The sequence below is a fragment of the Aspergillus wentii genome, assembly GCF_001890725.1.
Source record: "Aspergillus wentii DTO 134E9 unplaced genomic scaffold ASPWEscaffold_12, whole genome shotgun sequence".
Classification (NCBI taxonomy): Eukaryota; Fungi; Ascomycota; class Eurotiomycetes; order Eurotiales; family Aspergillaceae; genus Aspergillus; species Aspergillus wentii.
In genome coordinates, this window is record NW_024467843.1 from 20604 (window position 1) to 41794 (window position 21191).

The following is a 21191-nucleotide window of genomic DNA, read 5'->3' on the forward strand; positions in this document are numbered from 1 at the left end:
AGGTTGGTGGCTGCAGTTCCTGTCAGGTTGCAGACTGGACAACACGTGTTCGAGACAGTCGACAGTACATCCTGGCCCTATCATCGGCATTCGCTATGCCCCGCGTGGGAATAATTGGGTTTATTGGGGTTCTCCTATGGGGTGTCCAACCAAAAGTAGGATTAAGGTAGCCCGATTCTAAAGCCCAATTGTGGTTCGGTGGTGATAATATCATCCCTAGCTGTGCCTTGCCGACGTTGTATGGAACTTCACTTGTGGCGAACCCAGAGCATTCTTCAAGCGCCTCCACTATTTTCCAAACTAGGCAGCTGCCATCTGCTGGTCCCACCAACCCTACAATTCAGCAAGACGAGGATTTTCTCACTGGCCACACTTGGACAAGTTTTATCACCATTACTATAAGAGGAGCCCAAGAATCTCCGATGTCGACCCCAACACAATCAATCTCTAACAGTGCACATTCTGGCCCTGTTACTGCCGCAGTGAGTCTACCAATACTGTCATACCTGCAATATACCAAAGATTATACCATTGATTGTATTCTAGCAGCCGACATATGGTCCAGACCAAAAACCATTGACGTCTCAATCTAGGACCCACCCGTCAACAAAATTCGCTGGTGCAAGTACTCTGACTCCTGCCCTACCCACAACGTTGAGACACCCAAACCCCAGTCAATCCGGTACCAAAGCTACCCTGACCGCTTCTTCCCACCTGCAGGACGCTTCATCAAACGCCATAGGCGACATAGTCACGCAGAGTTCCACCGACAACACCGCTAGGCTACTGGAGGTTCAGGTATTGCGATTCGCGAACTCTGATAGCAACACCGGCTCCATATTTAGACCCAGTTTTATCACAGCACAGCCCGGGGAGATAGTCAGATTCTACTTCCACGATTCCTATCTGCTTCGAATGGCCAGTCTGGATGATCCCTGCTCTAGTTCAACGAACAGCTTGAACGAACCGGGTAGATTAGACTCTATGGGAGTGTCATACCAGCTTCCTGTTCAGTCTCTCGATCCAATGTGGCTTCAAGTGAACTTAAATGATGCTTATTATACCTGCGATAATCGGACGGTCTTTGCCATCAATCCTGGAGACGATATGAATGACTTCATTTCTCATGCTGGGTCACCAAAATAGCCTGTTATCTGATTTCAGCCTTAGCCGGATTTTATATTGGGCCCACAATCAACCTCGAAGTTAGTCAAAAAAGCACTCAGCGCAGCCAAATCTGACTGGGAATTTTCCTACGTTCTTTCCGTTGATTTTGTCGTACGCGACGTAGATAGAAGAAATAATATAGCCAATCGTCAACTTGGTCACAAGCGAGTCTAATTATAGGGAACTTTTATATCTATTGCTTCCACTCTGTGGTAGCTTTTCTGCCAAATATAACCTCTGCTATATACACATGGCTGAAATCTGCCCGTTTTGCGATTACCAGACTAAATCTAACCAATGTCTATTTACAACTAATTGTGCTGTGTATGGATACTGCTAATTTCTTTCGATAAAAAAGACATCAAGGCTATAATATCTTCAATAAATAGAAACACATCCCAAATACCTCAGGGTAATCTCTTTCTAGAACTGAAAAACAGATAACAGTTACACTATATGCATCCATCTTCGCACGCTGAGGAGAATACTGCACTGCCTAAAATAACAGATTAGTGATGTGCACCCAAATCCACTTTCACATTTCTAGTTCTTACGCAATATTGTCAGGGCTGGCTTCCCAGGTAGTTAGTTAGAAGATTTTCTACAATAAATTGAATGTCTCAAATATGGGGTATTAGCTTGTGTGACGTGGTAGGAAACATTTGCCATTGCTCTGTCGTTTTTACCTTGTTTGCCGAGCATATATCGATGCGATTGCCCGCAGCCGTCAAACCCAACCCATCCATTGAATATTCATCAACCAACTACGGAATACCGCATAGCCGAGTGGCTCGTCCATTGCGACTATGGAGCTGCGCAGCCCGTAGTGCGCTACGATCGCCTCTTCGCCTCGCGCAGCATGTACAATGATCACGGGTTGGTCTCCCGTGATTGGCAAGCCCAAAGCAAGCAGACAGGCCTTGTTGGTCCATGAACCATCGCGGTGCGTTAGGAAATCCCCCAACATTGAGTCGTAGGCTATTATCGAGGCAAATGGACATGGTAATGGTTTCATCCAATGTCGGCACCAGGAAGCGCACGGGTAAACTATACCGCGAGCACTCCATACACACTGCCCCCGCGGTAGGATCCAGGCCTAAAGGGGTGTCGTTGAGAAGATATTCCATGCGACCTGTGTGCAACCGCCGAAGAGCATTGACAAACACTGACCCAGCCATACGGCATCGCACGGTACCCGTGCATCGATACGGCCCGGCCGGTCCGTCACGCATGGGAGCGCTATCCAATTCAAAGAACAGACTGCTTGACAGTAGCAGCAGGAGTGCTCGCTGCCCAATACCACCGATACCCTGATGCACGGCCTGTCGGGTCATCTCATCTACTGAATCAATCGCATCGATGGCGGGAATGGAGTTTGATAATGACACATTACAACGCAGCATTCGGTTTCGCGTTGATATGTCAAGTCCGTTGAGTAAGCGAGACCAGGCCGCGTCTGCATCCATTGATTGAAGACAGGTGTTAAACATTTTTCGCACGAAACCCTCCCGTTGGACTGGGAGCCCTTGGGACATTGCCTGTCTGGCCTGCGGCCCCTCGTTCACGGAAGTCCCGGTCCCGAGAGACAATAGGATACCCAGAGGAGGTTTCCATAGCCATATGTGATTGAGTTCCTGGAGGCACAGGTCAGCGGGGCAGTTATGGAGTAACCCACCGTCCCAACAGTTGCCCAGCGGTGGAAGGTGCATGGCGCGGAAAAACCTAGATGATCAGCTTCAACGCCTAACGATACAATGCTGTAGGGTGTGTGTGCCCACCATGGTGCAGCCGATGTTGCGCGAGCACTGGACTGGTTAGCGAGGCTGACTAACGGTAGGTATGCTCTCAGAAGCGCCGGGGCATCTGTGCGCTACGCAGATTCATGGGCTAACCTTTGCCAGATCAAGGGCTCATCACACAGTGCAGCGGCTTCAATTACTTGGTAATGACTCTCTGCGTATGCATCCCAGCGCTTCTTGTTAACACGAGCTCAACAGTTGCATCGAGGAATACACCGGAGAGATTGACATGAACATACCTGACGCCGGTGGCCGCCGGCGGGCGGCCCGATAATTCGTCACAAGAGCCGCGCTCTCAGTTGCAGCTGTCGTCACGGCTACCTTGGTGCCAAAACTACAGGACGAGACCTCAAACATGCGCTGGGTTGTTCCGTAATGCTGGCGCAACATGGATTCTAGTGCACCAACAGCATACATTCCCAGGCCTAACACTCCCCGGACTGCCCGGAGCGGCCAGGAGGGTACAACACGGACATGCTCCTGTTGTTGGGCGTGGAAGAATTCGACGAAAAAACGTAGGAACGCTGCATAACAGTCCGTTATCGATTGCTGCAACGGAAAGATATCCAGCACAGTTATTCCGCCTGCTACATCGTCAGCTTATGTGTGGCATGTAGGTCGAGCGCTTCAGGTCCTAGCGGGCTCTGGACAACATCGTGCGTTCCTACCTGCACTGGTTCCGAATGCCACGTCAATTAGATCAGGAAATGGACAGTCTGGTCCCAGTCGATCTTGCATCTCCTTCAGCAGCTGCAGGGGGATGATCCCGCGAATGCCTCCACCATCGACGGTGAGAGCCCGCACGGCGGCCGTTTTGGGAAGGAGGGAAATGGTGGTCAAACCAGGATGACGACACAGCGGGCATTTCTTCACAATATAGATGGATTCGCGACTTGCAACCGGGTGCCCCGTCCGCTCCACGCAGATGTCACAAAGTGCATGGCCGCAGCGCAGTGGAGACTGGGGTGCCCGGCCCAGGCAATAGAGACATGTCCGGTTCGTGTTAAGTCCCTCCCAGATTGGTTGCCAGCGGCCCAGTTGTTCCGCATGAACGTCCTGTGCGGAGCAGCCACATTGGATCATCTGCTCGTGGAATATTGCAAACAGAATTGCGATTTCTGTGCAACGTTTATCTGCAACGTCCGGGACTGTCGCGATCTGTTGTAATGCCTGGACACAGATATCTCGATGCATGCGGTGGAATAGCTTTACCGGAGCAAAATCTGTCCAATCATTAGCAAGCTGACTACAATATATTGAGAGCCCCAAGCACGGGTTCCTGTGTAGTACTGCAGCCTTACCATGCATGCCCAGAGGAAACGATTCCTCCAGTAGGGTGGATGCAATTATAGCATTTTGGATATCCAGCGGAACGGCTTTCGCTTGCGTTAAAAAGTGCGCCAGATGTTGAGTCCGATCTTCTGGTGCTGGCAGGTGTAATCCTTGTGGGTTTTGGTAGGCCGCTCCTATAACATCGAAAGGGGCTTGGATGGTTTGGCCAAGGTGCTGGATGCCCGCACCAAACAATGCCTCTAAGTGAGATGATGTGAACAGTGTGAATTCATCGCGGCGTGCTCGCTGTGAGAGGTCCAAACCTTTGAGCACTGCCTCTTTTAGACATCGGTGGCGAGCTTCCTCGGATAGATCCGTGGCTCCTGGTAGGTGAAGTAGATGAACCGAGGAGAAAGCTTCGGATACTTTAGGATCCCGCATCACGTCCTGCACAAAGGTGTCTTCATCCTGCAGGCCGTGGGCGATTCGCACCTCCGCTGTCTCCGTCACAACAAGGACCCGTGGGAAGACACGGACTGTTGCCACCGGCCCAGCCAGGGACAGACTCGCTAACATGGTTCGTACACCTTCCAGGCCGCCCAGGTCATCAGCAAAGAGACAGACCACATCGGCCCATGGAAAGACCAGTCGGGAAAGAAGCATGTCCATCACGGGCAAATCTAAGTCGGACGCCCAAGGTATCGGAATCCATTTCCGGTGTGGTTTTCCATACTCCTGACGCTCAGGAGGCAGCAATGGATTCCCATGGCCGAACAGAATGGGGTGGTGCGAGTACCGTGTACTATGGTCTACCTGCAGCTGGAAGCCAAGGGATCCTGGGGTGGGATGGTGAGCGAATAGATAACGCAATGCCCGGTTCTTCTTTTGACGGCCCAGGAAGCACGCGAACCGGGGATACTGTGTTGACGACCGCTGATTCGGGAGAAGAATTTCTGGGAAACGGTTCGGGTTATAGTCCAAAAAATACTGCCCGCTCCAATTCTGCACTACTCTGAAGCAGTCAGTATCCGGATTGGACCGCATGGCGGCACGATGATGCATGTAGTACACGTATAGGTGACCTTAGACTGCCTAGAGGTTTGCATGGTCAGTCGTGCGAGATATATATGGATCAATTCTAGCTGGCGCATTAATACTGATGGTATTCATCACCTCCTATGTAGCTCCTTTGTCTTGCCTGAGTCTGCTGCAAAGATTAGAACGAGTTCCATCACTCTTTCGATTTTGCTGAACTTGTCCTTGATATCATAGCGCGAATGCCCACATGGTTGCTAGGCCATCACTCTGATCACAGCATCGAAGCACGGTGAATGGCCTTGCGCTACCCCGGGAGGGAAACTAAGACAGAAAGGGAAACCATGCATCAGGCTGCTCACATAGCCTGGTCTTGATGTCGAAGAAGTACCATGAAAACCCTGGCCATTAAGGCACAGGATTCATAGCCGTGAATTTAGCAAAAGTAACGCTTTTCCAGCCGCGTTTATATTTTAGGTGTTGTCTGTCCAAGACTAGGCCTGTCCGCGGTGGTGGGCCCAGGAAAAGTAACTACTAGTTATTCTGCGTACTGTATCCTGTATCCGGTTTCTACACTTCCATTTGTGTTCTTGACGCCACTAGCAATTTTGCTTTTTAATTATTTTTAATGTACTGCTGCATGCACTTTTTATTATTTTCATAGATAGATCAACGCATTTCCAACTATTCTTCGTGACTGATAGGTACCATGCAAGGTAGGAATTTGATCATGAAGCAAACGGAGTGGCAGTCTACCAGTCAACAGCACATTCCAATACCATATTTCTTAATATTATAGGCATTAGAACCGAAGTCAAATTATTGGGATATGCCAATAAAACCCTTGGCGGGTATGAAGCGAAATGTTTCGCGATGCTACGGGAAAAGGCCGAACAAATAGATTTCTGTCACCTCTGCATCACCACTACATCAAAGTTAGCTCGCTCTTGCAGTCACCGGATGTGTGAGATTTGCTTGAATGATTTTGCAGGCTCCGAGTGTTTTGTATGTGGCTTGTGTTGGGAGGAGGACGACACTCATAGACCTGCCCGGGGAGGACAGCATAAAACAAGAATAGGAAAGCTAGAAAACATTCAACATAAGCAGACGTAGATTTACATCCAGTAGATGGCAACAGGGGTGATTGAGTGCTTGAATACGGGACTCCGATAGATCAAACCGCCATGCTTAGCTGAGGGGTCTTGAGATGAATATCTGGAACTAAAGGGCGTACAATCATATTCCTAGCCTTACAGTCATTCTCGAAATCGGTTTGACTCCCAAATATATGATGATTATTTTCCTGCCCCGCTGCCAAGACCTTAGCCCAGATGATTTATTGAGCCACCAGCCTTTAACTGGCCACCGTAATTTCTGGTTGTACAGGACATGGAATGTACAGGGATCCTGGTATTAACGATTGTTGAGATTAAAAATAACCAGTAAATTTAGTAAAACATTGAAGATCTGATCTTGTAGCTATCTACCCTACCGGACAGGTTAAGTATGCAGTCTCGTAGTCCTGTTTTTTATCTTAGCGTACGGTTCTCAGGATAATTAGGAAGTATACCATCCCGGCACCAGTCCAAAAATGACTCTGTTCAAATACTGTTTACTTAAAATAAAGGGGGGGGGATACCACGAACATTAAATATCCTGCAATGAGAAATACACTAATATTGCTCACCAACATTTTGACAAAGGGGATAAAGCTTGAACCCTTTAACCTTCCCTAGTATTCCGTTGACCTTTCGAACCAACATATCCAATTCTAATTCAAGAGGGCATATATTACCAGCGGCGCAATTGTGTCCCAAGTTGGCCTTTGCGCGAGAGATACGCAAGGCAATGGTCTCTGCAGAACAAATTCGAAATGGCTGTACAGAAGGCCAGAGCTCAGATTTCCTTAAAGCCGAAAAATATTCTGCTATGCGGTAGGCAGTGGTGCAATGTTTGACGTAGAGCTGACTGTTGCGGCAGGAATGACACTTTCCCGCTGAAATTGGGTAGGTTCTTCCACAGCGCACACAAACCTGTCCCTGCATTTCATAGCCCTGTCGGTTATCCCTCAAAGAGCCTTCAATGGACTGCAATTCATACGCTATTTCCTGCTGCAGTTTCTCAATGCGATCCGCTAAATCGCCTGTCTATGGTCAGACAATTAGATAATCGGTTTCAGGGAGATAGAAAGGGTCGTACCCCCAGTGGCATCAGGTAAGAGCTTTAAAATATCAATTTTCTGCCATTTGATGAAAAATTCAGGAGAAAGCTGGGTCTGAGCACTTGCAGATAGTTGGGAAAATTGGACCTCGTCGCGGAAGAGATGTGCAGCAAGTAAAAGATAACCATAGTCCTCATCGGTAGTAATGGGTTGACAGTCATGGAACCACTTGAAGATCCACGGTCGTAGAGCCTTAATGAGGTTATACTTGTCACAATGGACAGCCATAAGAGCAAGTCTCTTTGCATTCAATTGATCCTCCTCATTTCCCTGATAATGGAGAATCTCAAATATAATCTTCATGCAAACTGGATCATCATCATGAAGCGATAATGTAGGGCAGTGAGACTCTGTTATCTGCTTTCCCTCGCGAAAATTTGGACCCAATAATTTTGCAAGCACTGGGGATGCTAAGCTAAGAATCTTAGATGAAACAAGGAATTGTCGAATATTCTGGCCTTCAACGGATAAAATGAGGTTTCCATCCGGATCAAGCGACTCAAGGTCCTGCTGCTCATCAGGGGTTGTGTGGCCGTAATCTTGATCTGACATTCTGATCTTATAAATAATGTTCTGTCTAGAATTAGAGCATAATAGCTAGATGTATGAATCGATGCTAATGTTCAAGTGTGGACTGGCATATATATAATACAATCTGCCCGTCATGATTACGTCATGCTTAAGAAGAACCGCGGCTCGCTAATATAACCGCAGTGTTGTACTCAATAAATTTTTTTTTTTTATAGACAAAGGTAGTCATGCCTGTCAAATTTCATATACATATTCCCTGTCCCGTACCAAAAATTACGATGGTCCTCAGTTAAAGCTGGTGGCTCAATGAATCATTTAGACTAAGGTCTTGGCAGCGGGGCAGGAAAATAAATCATCATATATTTGTGGGTCAAACCGATTTCGAGAACGACTATATCTCGCCAGGTATATTAGACAAGTAATACTGTAGGTTCTCCTGTTGTGTCTAGCTTTCATAAGAGCATCAATCTATAATCGAGGTCGTAGTGAGATACAGGAGAGTCCGACAAGCTGCGGTGATATCGTGTTCTCATCAGTCTTTATTGCTTGCGTCAAGGTCATATTCCCTGACTCACTCTCTATATACTAGACAAAACAGACTAATTGATGATGGTACGGGGCAGAGGCCATCTTATTTTTGATATAAAGATAGTAAGATCGCAGAATCTAAAATAGAAGCTGATCGATATATCATAGCACCTTCATTGACATCTTGGCTCGAAAGAAACATTTTGCCTCAGAGGAACAACACGACAGACTGACTTTAGACTACATCATCAGGATACAGTATAAGGCGAGAAAGCCTCGGTCTTACCAGTGTTTCGCTAACCCTGAATCACTCCCAGTTGGTGGTTACAGTCCGCGACACGTGAATCTGGGGCGCACCTGCTCGAAGCTCATTGAGGTCATGAATTTGCGTCCTTCCTTGCCACCAGTGGCCTCGAATCCGGTCCAGCGCAGACTTGAAATCGTCCAGAATGATTGTATCACAGAGACATTTAAAGACAAAAGCAAGCTAGCGATCTGTCAGAACTGGGAATCCGGAGAGGTTTATAAACCACGGCTCACCTTCCAGAAAGGTTCAACACCAGTAGGGAGGCCGGGGCGCAAAGGCCTGATCACACTGTAGATGTCCACAATAGTAAAGACGATAGACAGACACATGGAGAGTAGCACGAGTCCAAATCGGGGACTGACGGTTATTAGCTCCCAGATTTGAAAGTTATAACCCCGCCTGATCTCGTAGATCAGAGAACACGTTGTGAAGATCCACCACGGATCGCTGCACATCCTGTATCAGCCGGCTCCGGGCCCATCCAAAATTTGTGGGGCCATTAGTCAATAGCAGACTTACCGAAACAACGGCTCCAGGGGCCGCGTTCGCAGGAAAAGGGAATCCTGGTTATGGAAATAGACAAAGTTTGCGTAGATCTCCAGCACCCAATACGGCTGGACCAGACAGACGGTGGCTAAGTAAAACCGGGACACCCATGGACGCAGAAAATGCCGGTTCTTCATCCACGCGATCACGTTGTGTAGGGTCCATGAGATGTTGAGGCCGATGGCAGTGAACGATAGGTACCAGCTATATGCTGGTGGGTGTAGGAAGATGAATGTACCGTGGCAAACGGCCAGGAGGAGCTCAACTGCAGTCAGCCAAGACGCTTTTCAGAGAATACTGCAAACTGGCAAGGTGCTATACCTCAACTACAATCAATTTATGAAGCAAGACATGTCTTTTCATGTTAGCCAGGGTGATAGCCAACATGATTATCAGGGCGCCAACCATGAACCCCTGCCCCCAGGCCTCAATCACCAGCCCGTCTGGGTCCGTTGGCCGCTTGGACCGTGGAACTGATGGCGAATGATGATGAACGAATTTTGAACTCATTGTGTCTGTCTCTGGTTTGTCCGTGTAGAGCTATTCGGCTGGTTTTATATCTACTTACCGATGGTCTATTAATATTTGCCTAAGTCCACCTGAAGTCGCTCATGCAAAAGTGACCCACAGCTGGTCGCCATAAACAGTCCGCTCATTCCGCAGTCATGAGCACAAATGGGATTCTCCCACAAGAGGGCATATTTTACAGCTCAGCTGCAATGCCGACTGGCTTCCATGGGACATCCCACTGGTCTTCTAGAACATAGATAGCTCTTCTATGCCATCCAAGTCGAGTGGTCTCAAGACGGAGCTGATTTCAATGGGCTTGGCTTTGCGGAGGTAAGGTTACGAAAACCAAAAGCAAGCTGAAGATTTGCCATCCGTTGTACAATGGTTGCAAAACAGGCTGATTAGCGTCAATCCTGCCATGGATAGTATACTCTGGTATATATAGCTACTAACTAGCATTCAGGCAACCTGGTGCTATGTGTATATAGGCCAGTATATCATTTGAGGTCCTTACTAGGTCTTCTACTTACTGTTATAAGTGTTCCGAATTTAGCTATTAGTTTGGTGCTTATGGCCGAGCTATCATGCAGAGGCAAGACGGACACCTAGTTCAAGCCCCAGACGCAATCACACTGGCTGGTTGTTAGGCCCATCCAAAGTCGTACATCCCCCAACCTTCTGAGTAATAGCCATGCACTCTTTGCTAACATAACATTGAAACAATACTGCAAGTCAATATGCGTTAAGCAAGATCACGGCCTTAATTATAGGTATATATTGTCTTTGAAGCATACAAATCATCACTACTGCAATAGGCATAGTATATTAGAATTCAAAAGCCAAAGACACAAATTCTTAAAGATGGATATAATCACGCAGACTAATCTATACTAGCACGACGTAATATCATATCCATGTCACCCCCGGACTAGGTTTCCTTACGTAGACGTTTTCCTTCGCCTAACAGCTCGCTCGACTCGGTCCGACTTTTCATCCCGTGGCTAGGAGGGCTTTCCCATTCAACTCTTCCCAGGCGTTGCAACACCTGAGGCATCGTCACAGGAAGTTTTGCGGGCTCAAGCCAAACTTTCAGCGGGATATTCACCAGAACCTTCAACGATTCCCCAGTCCCACACGTTCCACAGACGGAACACTCATCGCTAGCAACTATCTGAGCGGGAAGAAAGTTGAGGACATGGTGTGAGAGGGGAATGCGCGGACGAGATACTGTTGCACCTATAGTCGCGATGGATGATTCAGTGCTGGGCTGCGCACGATCACGATAGCTCTCGCAGGTGTTCCTTGCTGACATCAGGTTGAATGGGCCCTTTTCCTGTCTCGCATCGATTGAACTAGGATATTCTAATCCATTCGCATATGGCTGGCCTCTTAAGTAAGCTCTTGGAGCACCGAAATTGTACGTCTCTGTGAACTGCAAGTTGCACTACGTACCAATTCCATGTTCGTCAACTTGGGTATTTTGGCTAGTTTGACGGCCTTTAGTCCACCTGAGGCCATCTGCGCATAAGGACGGCCAAAACCTGCACGTTGGGTGCTCTCCTGCTTTCTGCGATTCTGATCGTCGGTGAATTCCCCTGGACCTGAGTTAGCGCCACTGCTAGGCAAACCTGCAAAGCTTGACAGAACTTACGGTCTGATGGGTGGCGTTGTTTGTTACACGTTTGAACAAGTCGAGAAGTCGGATCAAAGTTGGAGAGAGAACCATGGTCAGCATTTAATTGCAACTCCATGGTAACAGCAGGGCTGTCCTGAAAATCCGCTGAGTGATGTGGCTGGGGCGTCTCGGGCACAACAGCCGGGGATATCCTTTCTGGTCCACTGACATATGACCCCGCGGAGTCAGATTTTGTGGGAGTGTTCGGAACCGTGTCGCTGTCCGAGTCGTGACGGATTCTTGCTGTTTTTCCCGCCTGGGAGGCATCGGTGCGCTCCTGCAAGAAGTCGTCCTGTAGAGCAGATTTTATACAAGTCTCTGAGATTTGAAGGTGCCCAGTCGGGTACATACCATTTTCTTTGTCCGCTTCCATCGCGGTAGATGTACTGTTAATCAGAAGTAGGATCCCTTTTCGTGGAATTAGCCTTAGACGGCTTTTGCATGAATTCGATTTAAAAAGCTGGCCGAATGGAGAGCCTTTCCCTGTGGTCGAAAGATTGTTCTTATATCGTTCGCTCAAGCACATACGGTGGAAATTTTGGCTTTTTATAGTATTCCCAAAGAATGTAGCCAGCGTGGAAACCTTACGGTACAGAACACGGCCCGTCTTAGATGGGTTGCGGAATTGGGCAGCCGCTGCTAATAGTACCCCGGATCTACTCCTAGCCCATGAGTAAACGAATAGTATTCTATTTTCCTAGGAATAGACGCATCTGCAACTATGGAAGGGCAATACACATCTTCTCAAGGGTTTTCTACCTGTCACCACGGTTACCTTTCAAGGTGCCGTTTCACATACAGAGCCACAAGGGGCGGCGCCTTTAAAGCCTCTCAGCTCCGTCAATCACAGTGTTCTCGGGGACGTCCAGCTCGAATCGCGGGCTACGAGTTTCGTGCTCATACAGAGTACTGGTCGAGCAGCTTGTAGATCCCCTACTTGTTCCATGGCGCAATCGTGCTGCGCGACAGGCCATCTCGCGCTGTCCCAGCTGCCATGCTATAGCCTCAACATCCGAAATAGGCAATCCAACCATCGTGGCCAAGCGGCTCCACAGATTCTGCTTTAGTCTGTCGTGGTCCAGTCAGTCATTAGCTCTGCGAGGCAAGGACCAGGGACAACATGCTGCGTATACCAGTAGGCGATCTGGTCCTTTTGCGCTTCATTCCACTCCGGCCGAAGCTGAAGGCTTGCGTACCGCAAGGCACAGGCCGTCGCGCTCCAACCTTGTAGGGTCTTGCTAATACCTTTCCAGTTTTCTCCAGCCTGGCGCATGGCCACAATCGAAGCGTCTTCATCCAGAGTCCATCGGGTGGACTTGACTCCCCTCGGTAGCAAAGGATTCACCATGGCTGAGGCTGCGGTCACTGCCGTTTGAGTTCCAATCGATCTGGGTGGAGGCCTAGTGCTAATGACTTCAGGATCCCGATGGGGAACTGGGTCCTCGACGTGTGTACTGTTAGTAGAAACCTCTCCTGGGTCTTGAGAAGCCGCTGGTCTGGAGCAGCCGCCAGCAATGTTCAGCGGAGAAGGGCTTCTGTTTGACATGTATGCCATTCTAGATAGTAGTTCCATGGGTCAGAAAGGTTTTTGGCATGCACGTATTGGTCTTGAAAGTACTACGAATAGTGCAGCACAGAAAAGCCCTTTATATATGTGACCGCACCACACAGGGTAACCAAGTTAGAACAGCTTTTGGCCACTACCCAGCGCATTTTCTGTCGCGATGCAAAAATCACTTAAGGCGGTCCCCACTATCGCGCGTACACCGCCCCGCTTATTCTGCGCCTAGTAGTCTGCGACTCACACTAGCTCCCAGGTACAACGTGTAATACGCGAGTCCAGCTCTTCGGCGCTCCTTCAAGGTTGATATTTTAATATAGCACCCCCATCCTTCCCCGATCTCTCTAGCTTGTCAGGACGAGTATCTCAGCGGTGACGCTAAGCTCAGCTGGGGTCTGAGTGTTCTGTAATAATTCCAAAGCGTTCTTTCTCAAATGTAGATTGACAGTCTATTATTTGGTGCACTGTACAGCATTTTTCGGGGTAGGCCAACTCTGAAGATCTTAAAGCTTCGGATATAGATGAATCCAACTAGTTCAGCTAGGCCCTGTGGCGACTAGTCACGTGCCGTAATCCTTAGTGCACCTCACGTTATACGCTAGCACCGATTTACCTAGCGAAAGGATCTACCCCGTGAGGTACGCTAAACCCGACCGAGGAAAGCGTATTCCTTCTGGGCTCCCTATGCTCTACAGTGTATACACTTCCCGTTAAAACTAACTCTCGTTGCCCGTCATCTCTGCCAGCCAACAACGTGATTCCCTTCTGCCAAGTGTTGGATGCTCCCTGGGCGAGCAGTCCATGAGCTGATAAGAATTCCGTAAGCTCTAGTAAAGGCTGGAAAAAGCCTTCCTGTATAAAACATGTGCTGCTACACAGTGTGCCGTGGTAAAAGTGCAAATGCTGGCACGTATACTCTGTGTGTGCTACGGCAAGAACATTCGTGATGTCACAAGGATGCATGTTCTAAGCAAACTGGATTGAGCCATGACCAGAAAAAATGGTTCTGACCTAATGCACATGTCCCATAATAGTTATTATTGTTCTGGCACGGTGGGAAGTGTCACATGCTAATAATGGTTCAAGACAAACCAGCATGTACAGTGACAAGCAAACGTGTCTTGAAACAAGCGCCTTTGTCTTGTATCGAGAGGGCATGGCCGAGCACAGCAACAGCGTTATATAACCGAAAAGGCGGTTCATGGCATATTTCTTTGTCAGGGAACGTTTCCATATGTTAGAACACAACTTCCTGCGCTATAACACGCTCTTCTGTCCTGTGATAGACTTATGTCGTGGGACATGATAATTAGTTATCACACATTTCCCTGTCCCAGCCCGCTGTTACATACGGTTACATGACACATCCATCGTGCTAAAACAGTCTCTGATGTCATAGCATATTTGTATTGGTTATGCGCCGTGCCTTTATATTAGAAAGCACGGATTCCTGTCGTAGCACACTTCATATAATATCGTAGAACACTTCTCTATATCATAAACCATGCCTTTGGCCTGGAACAAAGTTTCGTCACGGTACCTTTTTCCACGTATATTATCATCCCGTCCGTAATCCTTATTATAGTCCATGCCAAGTCACCTTGCCCTGTACGACTAAATATCTACTCTAGTTGCCCTAACTTGGCCGTCCGGTCCGCAGATATTAACGTTGGGATATTCTTACTCTTTGATGCCTCTTGCACGTCCAACATTAGGTGTCACGCCGCAAGCATGACCTGGCGAGAAATTGATATGACACTAACCTAGGGGGGTAGTAGAATATAGTGAGATCAAACCAAATGAAGCTTCGGCCTGGATAATATGCACTGGCACTTGGCAAAGAATCAGGGATCATAGAGCAGCGTCTTGGTCATAGAGACAGAAGCTGCTAGTCGGTAGTAAATGCCGAACTTGGTATTCTTTACATCGGTTGTGTCGGCCGATTTCTTTTGATCATTTTGATCCGAGGTCCACGTCGAGTGGTGTTATCAGGTGAAAACGAGGTAGGATAGCTCTTCTGGGAAACCGGACGGATAGAGGTATGCTGGCTTTGGATAAAATCATCATGGTGGTAAGCTCCGGCGATAAAAAAAGAACGTCCATCTTCTGACCAGGGCATTGCCCCATCGTTCTCTGAGTTACCAAGAATCCTTTGTCAGATTAATAGGGAGAGAAATGCCAAGTCTCTATTCGGTATCCAGCTTACTCCCTTAGGGTCGCAATGAAATTGGATGCACACGATCTCCTTTTTGGACTGGCTGTATTTATTGGTTGGGGGATATCAACCTGAATGCTGTTTCCAGCCACAAATGGTTCTGAAAGACCTGCATTGCATGGACCGGGCGCAGCAACCTGGGCGCAGACTGCTCGCTGGCTGGCAAGGGGATATTTGCGGGGAACGGCGGAACATGCTCGTAAGCAGTGCCAGACCCAGCCAAAGGAGGTGGACGGTTTTGAGTGCTTCCGCAGCCGGGGTTTTCGTCTTGGGGAATACCACCACGTTAATGTGATCAGATAATTTAGTTCCGATTGTAGCCTAGAGACTATGTATTGCATACCTGTGGTGATGCTCATCTTAGCGTCATTGAGCTCTATAGAGCACTCTCGACCGACCGAAGTTCCTTTTCGCAGTCGTTGCTATCTGGCCAAGGAGAAAGCACCCTCCAAGGCCTACGAACGAATAAGATCAGGTCGTCTTCTGGAAGTTCAACCTGAGTCTCCCCAATCTTCAACCGCGACGGACCATCAAACTGAGGCCCGGCGAAAAGGATGAGAAAGGATGAGCATTGTCCAAGTTATTGGCGGGCCGCCTATCACCCGCGGAGTTGCCGTTGGAAAGAGACCCTCAAGGTTTTTGCTCAGGCGTATGCTAGCTAGATCCTCTCCGCGGCTGAGCGCGAGACTACTACCCCCGCTTAGCACAGATAGATGATCCTTCAGTCCCGCCGCAAGCTCGGGCATAGGGGGATTGACCAGCCTGAGCGACGGTAAGATTTTTTCATGACCTCGCGTCGTAAAATCAATCAATTCGTTATGGCAAGCTCCCTGGACATTTTCAGATTCGAAAAGTGCCGTGGTCGCCATCTTCACACGAAGCAGATGGCTTTTCACATCCCCTGAATGGAGAAGGGAACTGTAAAGGGAGTACGCACGTACCGTACTTTACACAGTATTTAAAATCCCAGGACGACTAGCCCCACCCATGGAGGAAAATTAGTGTTGGCTAAGAAAAGCGTCGTGGCACCTTTTTGTGTGTTCGCTTAGCAAGCAACACGTAACTCTATTTCCCAACTAGCCATGTAAGTCGCTAGAGTCCATTGGTTTTGCTTGTTGGAACTCCTATTCCTCCCGCGTTCATTACTGCCAAGCTGATACGCCCGATACCCGATCTGAACTAGGTTTACCATATGATTGAATTCGATGGATCTGGTTGGTAAGCAACTTTTATCCCGGTGAGATATGCTAGGCCAGATCAGGAGTAGTGAGCCCTGTGTGGCAGGCTAAGCTGATTCCCAGGAGTTGCCAAGATGGACGTGGTATTTGGGGAACGAACTACTGTGTTTAATTTGCATCTCGGAAAGCTTACCCCGCGAGGTACGCTAAATCGGATGAGGGGTAGTGTATGCTGGGTGGTATCTCAAGCTGTCCACAGCAGACTAGAATTGAGGAACAGTTCGAAGGCTAGCACAACCACATGCAGGCACATCTTTTCTCCCCGTTTGACTAAAACATCAAAGTACGGATGATCTTACTCTGCGTCTCAAGTCAATTTCTTTGGCCTCGTTGGGGCTATCTTCAAGATCTACACGTTGTATAATCCGCCGTCGACTAAAAGTTGCAAGAATGGTTGAATTAGAAAGAGGAAACGTCACATCCTACTCGCCTAGTCAACCACGTATGAGAACTATTGGCGATGAAAGAGATGGAACCGATTCTTGATTCAACATGTACAGCAAAGGCTTCCCAGTTCCCACAAAGCAATTCGCTCGCCACGGAAAACCATCCGACAACGGCGCATCATTAGGGGCGCACCACGACTAGAGACTAGACCATGAGCCCAAAGAGATTAAAAAAAGAGAAGCACCAATGCTGATATTTATGCTTGTTGGCCCTATATATTGAGCTTACTCCTCCCGAGGAACTATGCCCACAGGTGGATAAACGAGATCGACCCAGGTTTGAACACCTATTGATACCACCGAGCCTATATTACCGGATAAACACCCTCATAACTTATCACATCCCATGAACTTCAAAAAAGAGCTGGAGTAAATGGGCGATAATGACTAAATCGTTGCCGATTAGTGGGGGCAGTGAAGTGCGGTCTGCTGCTTGGTTCAATTTCCGTCTTGTCGGTGACGGATGACTGATAGTTCAGATTGACCAATGGCAATGGCGAAAGTCACTTTATAAAATTGAGAACCTTAACGTAGTAATCGGACAACGAACCGCCGGCGGTTTACCGCCGCCACCACCAAAACACGTGTATTGACAAAAAATTCATCAAAATTGAAGCTTTTCAACACCATACAAATGAAATATATACAGCTTCACTAGGTGTTTAATCTAGCTGGACATTTTAAACGATTATGACCTTCCTTACCGCAGTGACTGCAGCGCGGTGGCCGGTGTCCTGATTTTGCCTGTTGAGATACCTGATTCAGCTCCTCTTCTCTTTCTTGAGCCAATTTTTGAGCTTTATCTTGACCTTCTTGGCCTGTCAAGGTGTCTCCTTCTTGAAGAAACCGTCGTGAGGCTTTTTTATTTGGCCTACGCTCATCGGTTGTATGAAGCTGACATATCTCCTGTTGAAGTATAGCAGTATTTTGCATTGCCATTTCTGCACCTTTCATAACCTTTTTGAGAGTTGTCTGTAATAAAGGATGAGAGACCTTGATCTTTAAAGCTTTTAAGCTCTGCTTTTTGACGCTTAAGCTGGTAAATATTTATTGGCGTTTTCCTAAGATAGAAAGACTTTGAACTGGAAGATGCAGTGGACGATGGTGTTAGCGTTTTTGGCTTGATTTGAAGCTTTAAAAGCACTCTTTCTGGATTGTATGGAATAAGACCGGCTACTCTAAAGCTGCTGAGAATATTTGCTGTAGAGAAAGCTCTATGGCGTACACACTGATAATGATATAAAAAATTAACTTTATTAATGAATTTAACACCGTTCTGGATAGCGTCACTGATCTGCTGGCCATATAGCTGTTTTAATAGCGCAAAACAGCCTACATCTAGTGGTTGAAGCTTGTGAGATGAATGAGGAGGCATATAAAAAGGAATAAAGTAAAGATCATTCAAACGGCCAATAACGCTCATACTCAGCCTTTTCCTCGTCAGTCTCAGCCAATTGCGCCATTATCTCGTTCTTGACTTCGCGGAGCGCAGCTTTGCAATCAGCATATTGCTCGTGCTCGATGAAGCCTTTGTCTGGCCACAGATTGCCCATCCTCTCCTTGACCTCTGCAACAAGCTCGGTTCCTGCCACTGCACCATCGCTACCCATTTTAATACGCTCAAAATCTTCTTCCGAAAAGTCAAACGGGAATGGAATGTTGCTGTTCACGGCAGGCAAGTCCGCCCACGTATCCTTCAGATCGACCAGTAGCGATTGGAAATGCGTCTCGCCGTATTCGAACATTCGGTGGGCCAGGAAGATCAGGCCGTACGCGGCCGTCTTTCGGAATTCGACGACTCGATATAGGTCTGGGGTTTTGGCATGCATGAGTTTCCGCCATCCAATGAACACGTTTTGGATGGTATACTCGTGTACAGCCGCCGATCGTTCTTCCGGGGAAAGCCCAGAGAGTTTTGGCAGCGGCGCTAGATCCAGCGTCTCAGGCTCAAGACCACTCCAGTCGAGGAAGGCTGGGTCGGGATTGTGGTTGAAGAGGGGCGAGATATGGCAAGACTGCCAGTCGATGATGCCCGTAATCTTTTCGGGATTCTGCGGGTCCACGAAGACGTTGTCATCGTGCAGATCGTTGTGCCAGAGGCAGGGTCTAGTGATGGCAGTGTCCTTTGGGATAAGGGCATCGACGATTTGTCGGTACCATGCTAGAGCAGTAATTTTGTTTACCTTGTCTGGTCGGTAGAGTTTTGGTCCACAAAGTATGGCAATTTGTTTCGGGGGTTTTAAAGACTTGATTGCCTTCATTTCCCGCGTTTCGATTGCGTGCAGATACTGCGTTAGGGGACCCCCTATAAAATTATCAGTGGCTGCACACAGAAGATACGAACGACAACGTACACGGCCCTCTCTCGATATCCAAAATTGATCGGCCTGCATCAACCCAATCCCGGCCTGTAACCGGGCCAATAGCAAACTCCGAATCTCTGATGGCTTTGCCATCCTTGACGTAGTGGCTTTCAGCTGGTGGCTGCACGTCCCCTGCGTAGTACAGACTGCCATAATGCGAGAATGAAACGCCGAGCCATTGCTTCTGGAGACGTGTCATAGCAAGAAGCACTTGAAGTTTCTGGGGTAGTTTCAGGGTGTCCCAGACTTGGGACAGCGGAACACCTTCAATTTTATCCATAATGATAAATTCAGCACCAACAGGGTGCGATTTTGCCTGCGAGTTCCATGAGTATACGCAAGGCGCCGGTGTTTCCAGAACTTTTCTAGCCTCCAAAATCATTCATGTTAGCAAGTCCCAGTTATGGATGGAGTACAAGATAAACGTACGAAGTCCATAGTAGCGACTTCACTAGCCGTAGTAAAGTGTGGGATGCCAGCATTCGGGTTAGGCACCTTTGTTACGACTTCTCGGCCGTTGTCCATAGACATAAGGAATGCTTTGTTGAACATGCCGTCGGGGTACTTTTTGATAGAGATGCATCGAGAAGCGCCGACCGAGTCTGCTGCGACACGTGCAAGCCTGTTCATGTCAAATCTGACTTCTCGCTTTCGAAGATTCTCTTCCTCATCTACAACAAAGCGGCCACGCGTGAATTTGAAGAATTCATCGTTGGAATTCCAATCTGATACGGATTAGTAATATGTTAAATTGCGCTCAGATGAACGTGCTCACCTGTCTGAGAAGAGCCCATGCTGGCGGGACAGTGATTGTATGATAATGTTGGAGCTTCCGACATTGAACGGCAGTGTTGCTTTGAACTTGATATTATCTTTCGAGGATAGCACCAAAGACGCGCGGATGGGCGTCGGCACATATTCCAGGTAATGCCTAAGATAATCCCTACCTTCCAGAAAATCACGTAGCACTCGATCACAGGACCATCGGATTGTCGAGGAAATCCAGGAGCAAAAATAAGATCGATTCAGGGAAATGCTGCTTTGCTATGCAAACCGAGCCATGATGATGCAGGTGTTTTGGAGGAAGATTAAGTTCAGACAGTCGGGATACGCAGTAATCACGTGATCAGCTCGAGACGCCAGGGGATTTTGTGCGCATTTGATTGGTCAGCGACTTTTGGCCTCTGCCTCCTAGTCATAGCCTAGCTTTACGCAATGCCACATGCCAGACTCATCGTAATTTTAGGAAGGAGAAGGGCATATTCTCTCCCTCGATGCTTTACCGCCCCGAGGTAATTTCACTGTGGGTGCGGTCCATGGCAGGGAGCTAACATTGGACGTAGCCTCGCGGCTCTGGGGCTCTCTCTGGCAGGTATGGCTCGCAATAGAGTTTTTAAGCGTTCTAACTACTACATATTGGTAGTTAGCGCAGATATATATGCAAGGTAGTTACTCCGTACCTGACCGGCTAATCAGTGCTCGCATCTACCCGCGCAAAGACGTCTCAGCGCGTCATGCGGACCAATGGCATGACCAGCCTGTGAGGTTTTACTCCAGCCTTTCTAAGATTATGCTGATCTAGTGTTTCATGCCAAATTTGTGTTTCCGGTCATAAGATCCCCCAAAAAACAAAGCGATACGCCTTCTTGCCTCCCTGCAGTGCCACTGGCGCGTGGAGCCATGTTGCAATTTTAGACAGCTTACCGTCAGACTGATTGGCAGTCTGTAGCCGCCTCGAACGAGTTGTCTGCATCATTAAATCTGGTTGTACTGCCTA

The 21191-nt window shown here is 48.1% G+C and overlaps 10 protein-coding genes across 10 annotated transcripts; 1 reads left to right on the forward strand and 9 right to left on the reverse strand.

Moving 5' to 3' along the window:
• Positions 1-391: 391 nt before the first annotated feature.
• Positions 392-1146, forward strand: ASPWEDRAFT_188479 (uncharacterized protein; the record flags this gene model as incomplete). Its single annotated transcript, XM_040832231.1, has 2 exons — positions 392-482; positions 547-1146. Exons 1-2 carry the CDS (start codon positions 423-425, stop codon positions 1144-1146), a joined length of 660 nt encoding a protein of 219 aa, XP_040683257.1. The 5' UTR covers positions 392-422.
• A 785-nt stretch (positions 1147-1931) lies between these two features.
• Positions 1932-5282, reverse strand: ASPWEDRAFT_166009 (patatin-like phospholipase family protein; the record flags this gene model as incomplete). The annotated part of the gene is made up of 6 exons (XM_040829925.1): positions 1932-2889; positions 2946-2972; positions 3060-3116; positions 3202-3553; positions 3635-4189; positions 4268-5282. 6 exons carry the CDS (start codon positions 5280-5282, stop codon positions 1932-1934), a joined length of 2964 nt encoding a protein of 987 aa, XP_040683258.1.
• A 1603-nt stretch (positions 5283-6885) lies between these two features.
• ASPWEDRAFT_55552 (uncharacterized protein) lies at positions 6886-8046 on the reverse strand (the record flags this gene model as incomplete). The annotated part of the gene is made up of 3 exons (XM_040838230.1): positions 6886-6946; positions 7035-7416; positions 7473-8046. The coding sequence occupies 3 exons, from the start codon at positions 8044-8046 to the stop codon at positions 6886-6888; spliced, it is 1017 nt and encodes a 338-aa protein (XP_040683259.1).
• An 814-nt stretch (positions 8047-8860) lies between these two features.
• On the reverse strand, positions 8861-10047 carry ASPWEDRAFT_55553 (uncharacterized protein; the record flags this gene model as incomplete). The annotated part of the gene is made up of 5 exons (XM_040838231.1): positions 8861-9040; positions 9094-9307; positions 9380-9666; positions 9728-9879; positions 10035-10047. The coding sequence occupies 5 exons, from the start codon at positions 10045-10047 to the stop codon at positions 8861-8863; spliced, it is 846 nt and encodes a 281-aa protein (XP_040683260.1).
• A 1258-nt stretch (positions 10048-11305) lies between these two features.
• On the reverse strand, positions 11306-11945 carry ASPWEDRAFT_33289 (uncharacterized protein; the record flags this gene model as incomplete). Its single annotated transcript, XM_040833754.1, has 3 exons — positions 11306-11511; positions 11568-11883; positions 11943-11945. 3 exons carry the CDS (start codon positions 11943-11945, stop codon positions 11306-11308), a joined length of 525 nt encoding a protein of 174 aa, XP_040683261.1.
• Positions 11946-12406: 461 nt separating this feature from the next.
• ASPWEDRAFT_166019 (uncharacterized protein) lies at positions 12407-12939 on the reverse strand (the record flags this gene model as incomplete). Its single annotated transcript, XM_040829926.1, has 2 exons — positions 12407-12652; positions 12709-12939. The coding sequence occupies 2 exons, from the start codon at positions 12937-12939 to the stop codon at positions 12413-12415; spliced, it is 471 nt and encodes a 156-aa protein (XP_040683262.1). The 3' UTR covers positions 12407-12412.
• Positions 12940-14907: 1968 nt separating this feature from the next.
• ASPWEDRAFT_305760 (uncharacterized protein) lies at positions 14908-15811 on the reverse strand. The gene is made up of 2 exons (XM_040833432.1): positions 15359-15811; positions 14908-15302 (listed from the first exon to the last, which is right to left on the reverse strand). The coding sequence occupies exons 1-2, from the start codon at positions 15724-15726 to the stop codon at positions 15074-15076; spliced, it is 597 nt and encodes a 198-aa protein (XP_040683263.1). The 5' UTR covers positions 15727-15811; the 3' UTR covers positions 14908-15073.
• On the reverse strand, positions 15812-16348 carry ASPWEDRAFT_305754 (uncharacterized protein). The gene has a single exon (XM_040833431.1). The coding sequence runs from the start codon at positions 16234-16236 to the stop codon at positions 15898-15900; it is 339 nt and encodes a 112-aa protein (XP_040683264.1). The 5' UTR covers positions 16237-16348; the 3' UTR covers positions 15812-15897.
• A 1805-nt stretch (positions 16349-18153) lies between these two features.
• Positions 18154-18441, reverse strand: ASPWEDRAFT_88119 (uncharacterized protein; the record flags this gene model as incomplete). Its single annotated transcript, XM_040839581.1, has 1 exon — positions 18154-18441. A coding segment is annotated over one exon (288 nt), but the record flags the coding sequence as incomplete, so codon positions are not given.
• Positions 18442-18448: 7 nt separating this feature from the next.
• Positions 18449-20208, reverse strand: ASPWEDRAFT_177843 (aminoglycoside phosphotransferase family protein; the record flags this gene model as incomplete). Its single annotated transcript, XM_040831725.1, has 4 exons — positions 18449-19356; positions 19406-19784; positions 19844-20139; positions 20190-20208. The coding sequence occupies 4 exons, from the start codon at positions 20206-20208 to the stop codon at positions 18449-18451; spliced, it is 1602 nt and encodes a 533-aa protein (XP_040683266.1).
• Positions 20209-21191: the final 983 nt, after the last annotated feature.

What these genes read in the sequence shown, in the direction of transcription:
- ASPWEDRAFT_305760 (XM_040833432.1), bottom strand. Translation starts at nt 15,726, where the DNA reads ATGAGCATCACCACAGGTATGCAATACATAGTCTCTAGGCTACAATCG. An exon ending in TTCATTGCGACCCTAAGGGA is followed by an intron (nt 15,303 to 15,358) that starts GTAAGCTGGATA and finishes AATCTGACAAAG; the next exon opens with GATTCTTGGTAACTCAGAGA.
- ASPWEDRAFT_305754 (XM_040833431.1), bottom strand. Translation starts at nt 16,236, where the DNA reads ATGGCGACCACGGCACTTTTCGAATCTGAAAATGTCCAGGGAGCTTGC.